The sequence below is a fragment of the Macaca nemestrina genome, chromosome 6, assembly GCF_043159975.1.
Source record: "Macaca nemestrina isolate mMacNem1 chromosome 6, mMacNem.hap1, whole genome shotgun sequence".
NCBI lineage: Eukaryota > Metazoa > Chordata > Mammalia > Primates > Cercopithecidae > Macaca > Macaca nemestrina.
Window position 1 is genome coordinate 163,334,366 of NC_092130.1, and position 9,332 is coordinate 163,343,697.

Below are 9,332 nucleotides of genomic sequence, written 5' to 3' on the forward strand. Positions count from 1 at the left end.
GTGAGACGTGAACTTTACGATTCTGTGAGGAAGACAGAATTCTGAAATGCCCCCTGCATTTCCTGCCCCTCAGAGACTCACCCTCCATCTGCCCCTACCTTGAGTGTGGGCGGAGCCATGAATTCAGGAGCCGCCCAAATCCCTGATTAGATTAAGGATACCCTGAACCAATAGCTGTTAAGGGCTGGGTCTAATTCAATCATCTGAACTCTTTATAAGGGACTGAACCTCCCTGAGATTCCATTCCCTGAGGGAGATTCCTCAGCACTGGCTGTGCAGACCCAGGGAGTCCCACAGCGCAGACCCGGTCAACACCTGTAGGATCTGAGAGCATCCTCCCAGCAGCAGGCAGAACAAACAAGTGGGCCTGAATTCTGCCACCAACTCGAATCAGATCGAAGCCAGACTCTTCTCAGGTGAAGGCAACGACCACACAGTCAGACCCATCCTGGAGGTCCCTCGTGTGACTCTGAGCAGGAGGCAGTCACTTGGCTCAGTAGAACTTCTGACCTGTGAGTTGGGGTTTGTTTTAAAGACCCCAAATTTGTGAGAATTTATTATACATTGATCTAAAACTCATATACTCTCCATCCACAAATTTCTTCACATTGCGGAAGTGAGAAAACCAGTGTGTGTGTTTGTGTGTGGGAGCGGGAGGCAGGGAGCTGTGTCCAGTTGTGGCTAAACTGTGCCTCAGAGAAACACAGCAGCCAAAATCTTTGGAAGGTTCTCGTTGCAGATCCATAATCAAACCACCCCAGCCGGAACTTCCGCCTCTACAGCGCTGTCAGAGAGCAGACCTGAATCCCACCCGGGCAGGCAAGCAGGTGTGTCTGCTGAGATGTTCGCCATGCCCCGAGGTCTGAAGGACAGCAACATGGATGGAATCCCTGAGGACCTAGATGGGAACTTGGAAGAACCCAGGTTTCAGAAAGGTGAGCTCAGGAGTCAGGATGTCATGGACCTCACGGAAGGTGACAATGAAGCCTCAGCCTCAGCTCCTCCTGCAGCCAAAAGACTGAAAACAGACACCAAAGGAAAGAAGGAGAGGAAGCCCACCGTGGATGCAGAGGAGGCTCGGAGGATGAGCACCCTGCTGTCCGCCATGTCTGAGGAGCAGCTGGCCCGCTATGAAGTGTGCCGCCGGTCAGCTTTCCCAAAAGCACGCGTTGCACATCTGATGCGGTCTATCAGTGGCAGCTCGGTGTCTGAGAACACGGCCATTGCCATGGCTGGAATAGCCAAGGTCTTGGTTGGAGAGGTGGTGGAAGAGGCCCTGGACGTGTGTGAGATGTGGGGAGAAACGCCCCCGCTTCAGCCCAAGCATTTAAGGGAGGCTGTTCGCAGGTTAAAGCGCAAGGGCCTCTTCCCCAACAGCAACGACGGAAAAACCATGTTCTTTTAGGCCCACAGCCAGAGGGACAGGTCTGTTCGTGAAGGAAGAAGTACCGTATCCATCTTCCCATGACGGGACTGTGTTTGCTGGAGCTTCTGCATGTCAGTCTACCCTGGATTTACCCTCAATCTTGATGTCTTACAGTGTGAAGTTGGCCTTACCTAGATGAAGAGAACAGCTTTTCATAGTAGCCTTGGCTAAATGTTTGGGCCTCCAAGGGCATATTGAAGCATTTTTCTACGTCTTTCTAGTTGGAGGAAACAAGGTGCCTGGGCCTTGAGCATCCTGTGGACAGGTAGCTGCCTTCAGAGAGGCAAGGCCTTTCCAAGAGATTTGTATGGTTTCATTCGGAAGCCTGGTGTTGCTGTGTCTTAGCTTGTATGCTTATGTCTGGGTTTCCGTAAGTGAAGCTTCCAGAAATATTTCCCAATTGTTGTCCTTCTGTGTATTTTCAATGCTCATATGTATTTTCGTGACTCATCACAAGAACAGTTAAACTGTTAAACTGTTTTCCAAACTGCAGAAATAAAAATAAAATCACAAAGCATTTTTTTCTCTAAGTTGACTCTTCTCCTATTCCTGCCTACTGTGCTTTCTGTCAGCAAGTGATGCTTTACTTTTTTAATATGTAATATAGTATCAATGCTTCATGGAAGTCTAGAGAGACGGAAACCAATTCCAAAACACCTTTCCTCAACCAGTCATTTGTAATGGTCGTATGTGCGGTTCAAAAGACACAGGGAAAGCCTATGGATACTTCACGTTTGCTACACATGGTGATATTACCAGTACTTCCAGAGACACTGAAATTTAGTTCAAAACATTGCTTTAGAGTATTCTTGATTCTATTATTCCTTCTACTGATGATCCACTCAGAAAATCAAACCTGAGTACAGAGACGTTGGAGAAGTTATTAAAATATCAGACAAATAGGTTCATCACGAGTTACAAAGCTCTTCCATCCTCTACTTGTACATACTCTGCTTTCCATTTATTATGGAAAAGAGTAATTTTTCATTATACAATAAAGACCTGAGATTTATTATGGAATCACTGTGAACCTTCCCAGCACAGCTCCCAGATATCCACGGTGCTATTTCAGTCTTTTTACCTTTGCCATGTGCCCCCTGAATCACAGAGTATAAGCAAAAAGGATGTAAAATCCCCCAGGCTCAGCTGTAATATTGAATGGAGAGTAACATGTACTCTTTCTTCCTGCAGCCAAAGATACCCCCATAAAATATAGTTTTATTTCCTCAGACACTCAGCTTTTGCTCTTAAACTAATACTTATTGTACATAGAATATGTCTTTGGGTATTACACAAATTTCTAAACTTTACCAAGTATGGGAAATTCTGTTTCATACCTCCATATTCTGATATTGTTTATCTTTCCTTTTATTTTACCAACTTCCGTGTAAAGGCGTATAACAAGTTAGACCAATGTGTCTTAGAGAGACACAAGGAGGGTACAGGTTCTTGGAAGAACTGATGGAGATGGGAGGGCTCTCTCAGGAATTAAAGTGCTTGAGCAACCAAAAGAAGTAAGATCCAAGAGACTTCATATCTCCCAGTCTTTAGATTGCTGTCAGCTCATTCCTTTCCCATGGCATTGAGCAATCTTGGAAGCTGTATTCTGGCAGACGTGGCAGGTCTAGCACTTTCTGAACACTAGAGGAAAAGAGAACCTGGCCCAAGCAGCCTGATTTGGAGACAAGCATCTGCAGAGAACAGTACCAGTGATTGCACACACAAGCTTCGAACATTTTTCTGGCCCCTCATAGAACTCAATACTTTGAGTGGGGTCTGAGTAAAGCTGACCTGAAATTCCCATCAAGGTCTCAGAGGTCAGCTCAGGAGCAGGAACACAGCATTGTTTTCGCAGAGAGGAAAACTGGATTAGCTGAGAAGGTTCAGTGTAATTACACCTGGCTTTTTTTTTTTTTTTTTTTTTTCACTTTAAGTTTTGGGAGTCATCTGTAGAACGTGCAGGTTTGTTACAAAGGTATACATGTGCCGTAGTGGTTTGCTGCACCTATCAACCTATTATCTAGGCTTGAAACCCCACATGCTTTGGATATTTGTCCTAATGCTCTCCCTTCCCTTGCCTCCCTCCCCCTGACAGGCCACGGTGTATGATACTCCCCTCTCTGTGTCCATGTGTTCTCATTGATCAACTCCCACTTATGAGTGAGAACATGTGGTGTTTGGTTTTCTGTACCTGTGCTAGTTTGCTGAGAATGATGGTTTCCAGTGTCATCCATGTCACCATAAAGAACACGAACTCATTCTTTTTTATGGCTGCATAGTATTCCATGGTGTATATATGCCACATTTCCTTTATCCAGTCTATCATTGATGGGCATTTGAGTTGGTTCCAAGTCTTTGCTATTGTAAACTGGGCTGCAATAAACATACATGTGTATGTGTCTTTATAGTAGAATGATTTGTAATCCTTGGATATATACCCCGTAATGAGATTGCGGGGTTCAATGGTATTTCCGGTTCTAGATCCTTGAGCAATTGCCACACTGTCTTCCATAATGGTTGAACTAATTTATACTCTCACAGACATTGTAAAAGTGTTTCTATGTCTCCACAGCCTTGCCAACATCTGTTGTTTCCTGACTTTGTAATAATTACATACTAAATCTTCTCAATATATAATATCATATGGCCACAGCTCTCAAGAAAGAAATCTGTAGAAAGTGGTTTCTTTCCAGGAGAAATCTTTGACAGCTTTCATGGCTGATTATATTACATGTTAATGACAATAAAGTTTTTCCTGGAGCTTCATTACTATTCTTAAAGACTATCTCATAATGTACATTTGGAGACTGCCTAGAAAAATGTAGTCTCTGATTGGATGCTGGTAAAGTGGTGACAAGATACCTAACAAAGTGAGTATACTTGACTATTTTCCATCATTTTCTATTTTGGAATAAGCTTAACATCCTCAGTGCCTGCCTTTGCCCCTCACAAGTAATTAGCGTATGCCTAAATAAAGTTTAAGCAAGCTAGCTCCACTATTCCCAAGCACATATTATCTAGGGTCTAGTCTTTAGAAGTATAAAGTACAAAGCTTCAAAGTACAACCGGCCAGGTGTGGTGGCTCACGTCTGTAATCCCGGCACTTTGGGAGGCCAAGGCAGGCAGATCACGAGGTCAAGAGATGGAGACCATTCTACCTAACACGGTGAAACCCCGTTTCTACTAAAAAAATACAAAAAAAATAGCTGGGCATGGTGGCGGGGGCCTGTAGTCCCAGCTACTCAGGAGGCTGAGGCAGCAGAATGGCGTGAACCTGGGAGGTGAAGTTTGCAGTGAGCCGAGATTGTGCCACTGCACTCCAGACTGGGCGACAGAGTCAGACTCTGTCTAAAAAAAAAAAAATGTACAACTACATAAAAAGATATATCCAAACTAGAAAGGTTTAAATGATAAATTGATGGATTTGTGTTTCCTATGGAAGAGGGAACAAAGCACAGTGCTAATATACATATATTACTTAGTTTAAAGATAGGAAAGCATGAATCTTTTTATTTTCTCTGTAGTTTGCCTTGTGACATTACCACTCAGAGAGATGTTGATACTTCACTTTTCTAGTGTTTACTGATTTCAAGACAAGGTGATGATATTGAATCTCCTTAGGAGCCACCCTGATACTGGAACTCCATTTTATTGTGGTTATACATTTGTTACCGTTTATCTTATATTCATGGTATTGGATCAATTACACATCGCTATAATTACAAATAATGTTCAAATACACAAAATACTTAATGGTCAAATCCTACACTGAGAGGGAATTTTATTTTTAATTTTTATGTTCTTATAGAATAATTTGGAAAATAAAGTAACAATTGAATTTTATCTTGTATGAAAATGTATTGTCATCATATGTATATCTGTTTTAGAGAAGCACAAAACAGAAACAAACATGTTATTTCGGCCATAAACCTAGTTTACAATGGGGCCAATTCCTTGGAGGTGAAGGCGTGGAAAGGAGTGCCCAGATTAGACGGGGTATCTGGGGTCTGTGCTTCTCTCAGTTTTCCATGCGGCTCCTAGAGTGTGTTACCATTCTAACATCATCACATATCACTCCCTGACATGAAACAGTCTTGGTAGGAAAGTAAAAAGAGTCATTTTCAAGAAGAAAACTGTTTTTCAATTTCACTTTTATTTTTACAAGCTGGAAAAGAGGTGCTTGATTCCCCAGGAAAAGCTACGGAAACGTGCTAAATGTTTACAAGGGCAACTACTCCAGTACTCTTAGAAAGCCCAGGACCTTCAGGATAGAGTATTGTAAGGGAGGACTTTGTTGTATCTCCTTAAAATCACATATGAGCAAAAATCCTAAGTTATATCCACTTCAAGATTCCGTGTGAATCCACCATAGTCTCCTAAAAGGGTTTCTTTCTTCTCTCTAAAAACAGTTCCCTGTCCACAGGAGGCTCAAGGTCCATGTACCTTTGTTCTTCCAACTAGGAAGCCCTAGAACAATGCCTGCTCATACATGGACCTCAGGGACCCAAATATGATGATGATGACGCTGACGGTGATTGTTATTTTCTTGAGCCAGGGTCTCCCTCTGCCAGCCAGGTAGGAGAGCAGTGGCTCCATCTCAGCTCACTGGGATCTCCACCTCCAGAGCTCAAGAGATCCTCCTACCTCAGCCTCTGGAGTAGCTGAAAGAGCAGGCACCAACCACCACATTTAGCTTTTTTTTTTCCCACTTTAATTGTAGAGAGGAAGTTCCGTCATGTTGCCCAGGATGGTCTGGAACGCCTGAGTTTAAGTGATCCGCCAACCCCGCTCTCCCAAAATGCTCTCTGTCGCCTATAGTCCCAGCTACTCAGGAGGCTGAGGCAGGAGAATGGCGTGAACCCGGTAAGGCGGAGCTTGCAGTGAGCCGAGACCGCGCCATTGCACTCCAGACTGGACAACAGAACTAGACTCCGTCTGAAAAAAAAAAAAAAAAAAAGAGGAAATATAGACAATGAGATGTATCTATTTTAAATATGAATAAATAAATCAGTAGTTGAGTGGTTGCAAGGGACCAACGGTGAAGGAAAAGTGCAGAGAGTGGACACAGTGCATTTGTACGGAAGTGAAACTAGTCCATAGAATACAATAACGGTGGACACGTGTAATTATGCCTTTGCTCGGATCCATGGAATATACAACAGCCAAGTGAATCCTAAGAAGAGCTATGGTCTTGGAGTCAGAGTGACGTGTCAGTGTAGGCTAAATGATTGTAGCCAAAGTCCCAATCTAGGAGAGAAAGTTGATAATAAGGGGGCCTATGAATATGTTGGGGGAGAGGATATCTGTAACCTCTGTTCCTTTTGCCCCATTTTGGCATGAACCTAAAGGTTTTCTATGAAATGAGCTCTATTTTTAAAACAGTAATGTAAACTTATTTTGTGAGTGTTGATTATCCTGGAATTTCCTGTTTGGTGCGTGATATATGCATTGCATACATGGGCATTAAATTTCTACTACACATATCAGAGAAGCCTGTTAACCGTGTATTGAAATAGGGGCCTTTTGTTTGTGTGTTGTTTCTTCTGCTTTGCCTTTTCTCATGGAGCCAAAGGTATGAAGGTAGCAGCTGTGGCCTCGGTTCAGCAGCAGCTCAGTAAACTCAGGGTCTTCACTGGGCCTCATGGCATTTCCAAAGTTGGCAAATGGAAACAAAGCTCAGCCCCAGTACCAAGGTAAGAAAAAAAACAGGAGGCCTCAGTGACAGGCCCATAGGACCAGTTGATCAAAAAGCCACACCTTTGCCTGAAGGCTACCCGCAGATTCCCATGAATGTCACTTTGGGAGAGAAAAATGCCCCCAAGAGCATCCCTGTTAGAGGTTTTCTATCTTTCCCTCCCCGTTTCACCTCATCCTCCGGGAACCTGAGAGACACCTCATGATCGCACTTTTGGTGTTTTGCAGCAGTCACCAATGTCGTGTAACATGCAACTTTACTCATATGTCTTTTTCATTGTAATGACTTCCATGTAAACTTTCAGAATCTCCTTGGAACCCAGAATTTTATCTAACTCGCACCTACCATCCCTCCCATGATGCACACAGCAGAGGTTCCTCCCTCCCTGGGGGGTGTGTGCAGAATCCGGGGACTTGATTGGGTTTTCACAGCCCTGGTGAGATTGAGGATCTAGTGAAGCAGGGAGTACAATGGAGGGTAGCTGGGTGGGTTTAATGCAATCATCTGAGCCCCTTATAAGAGGCAGGGCTTTACTGAGACCAGAGATCTCCAGTCAGAAAGAGACTGCCTGCGAGGGAGATTCCTGGCCGCTGCTGTGAAGACCAAAAAAACCCAGGACCCTGTGGGGAGACTAAACAGCCCAGCCTCTGCCCCACAGACCTGAGAGCTGGTAAGTCTGGGGCTGGGTTTGCAGGGACTAAGTGTGTAGGAGGGTCATGCCCATGGATCTCAACTCACAGGCTCTCTGAATCCTGAATCCACAGCACCACTGCCCTCGCTCTCTGACGCCAGCACCGCCTGCAGCAGGCCAGGCTCGGCCCAAAGAGAGGGGAGAGGCTACAGCCCAGGCCATGGCGCGCACCAAGCAGACCGCCCGCAAAGCCACCAACTGGCAGGCCCCCAGGAAGCCCCTGGCCACCAAAGCCCCAGGCAAGAGGTTGCCGCCTACAGGAGGGATCAAGAAGCCTCACCGCTATAGGCCTGGCACCCAGGCGCTGCGCGAAATCAGAAAGTACCAGAAGTCCACGCAGCTGCTCCTGCGCAAGCTGCCTTTCCAGCGCCTGGTGCGCGAGATCGCCCAGGCCATCAGCCCGGACCTGCGCTTCCAGAGCGCGGCCATTGGCGCCCTGCAGGAGGCCAGCGAGGCCTACCTGGTGAGCCTCTTTGAAGATACCAACCTGTGTGCCATCCATGCCAGACGTGTCACAATTATGCCCAGAGACATGCAGCTGGCCCGCCGCATCCGCAGAGAGGGTGCTTAAGAGCCCAAAGGTAGCTAAGCATAGGATTGGGAGTGGAAACAGGCAGAAATCAGGTCTTGGTGGTGTTTCTGTGTGCTTTTGTCAATGTCTAATCTACCTTGAGGGTCATAAGGCACTAGTAGTGTCAAGTGGGAAGTTTCAGTGAGCGAGTTTCAGCACTTCAACTCTACATCAATTTGCAAGAAACCTGTTCATTTTCACTGGACTACGCCTGTGTTTAGACTACTTCAAACCAAATAAATCTCTTCCTGATGGCAACTCGGTGACGTTTGTTTAACTTGATCAGTAGATGAGATCCGCACTTTGACTTTTCCCGTATGCAGCTCTGTGTTTGCAATGTTCCCTGTGTCCTGGGCTGTTCCTACTAGTTTGCTATGAACACACATTCAACTCCACTTCCTAAAATACGAACAGACTCTCTATCCACAAGGCACTTCACATTATGGGAGGCAGTGTGACTGTGTTTGTGGGTAGGAAAGGGAAAGAGGAAGCCTTTAGAAGTCTGATGCTGTCCATCTCTGGCAGTTCAGCGTCCTAGAACGTGGTCACATCCATGGCCATGACTGGAATGACCCAGGTCTCGGTAGGGGAGGTAGTAGCAGAGGCCCTAGAAGTCTATGAGATGTAAGGAGACACACCCCCACTGCAGCCAAACCGTTTGAGGCAGGCAGACTGTACGATCAAGTTTAAGGAACACTTTTATTTATTTATTATTATTTTTTTTTATTTTTTTTTTTATTTTTTTGGAGACACAGTCTGGCTCTGTCGTCCAGGCTGGCGTGCAGTGGCAAGATCTTGGCTCACTGCAAGCTCCGCCTCCCGGGTTCATGCCATTCTCCTGCCTCAGCCTCCTGAGTAGCGGGGACTACAGGCAAGTGCCACCACTCCCGGCTAATTTTTTTGTGTTTTTAGTAGGGACGGGTTTCACCGTGTTAGCCAGGATGGTCTA

At 45.3% G+C, this 9,332-nt stretch overlaps 2 protein-coding genes across 2 annotated transcripts; both read left to right on the plus strand.

Annotated features, from left to right (window-relative positions):
- Positions 1-1,084: 1,084 nt before the first annotated feature.
- On the plus strand, positions 1,085-1,405 carry LOC139363971 (TATA-box-binding protein-associated factor 11-like protein 12). Its single transcript, XM_071099213.1, has one exon. The coding sequence runs from the start codon at positions 1,085-1,087 to the stop codon at positions 1,403-1,405; it is 321 nt and encodes a 106-aa protein (XP_070955314.1).
- A 6,567-nt stretch (positions 1,406-7,972) lies between these two features.
- Positions 7,973-8,383, plus strand: LOC139363633 (histone H3.Y). Its single transcript, XM_071097904.1, has one exon. It carries the CDS (start codon positions 7,973-7,975, stop codon positions 8,381-8,383), a length of 411 nt encoding a protein of 136 aa, XP_070954005.1.
- The last annotated feature ends 949 nt before the right edge of the window (positions 8,384-9,332 follow it).

Coding starts and splice junctions, on each gene's coding strand:
- LOC139363971 (XM_071099213.1), top strand. CDS start 1,085: ATGAGCACCCTGCTGTCCGCCATGTCTGAGGAGCAGCTGGCCCGCTAT.
- LOC139363633 (XM_071097904.1), top strand. CDS start 7,973: ATGGCGCGCACCAAGCAGACCGCCCGCAAAGCCACCAACTGGCAGGCC.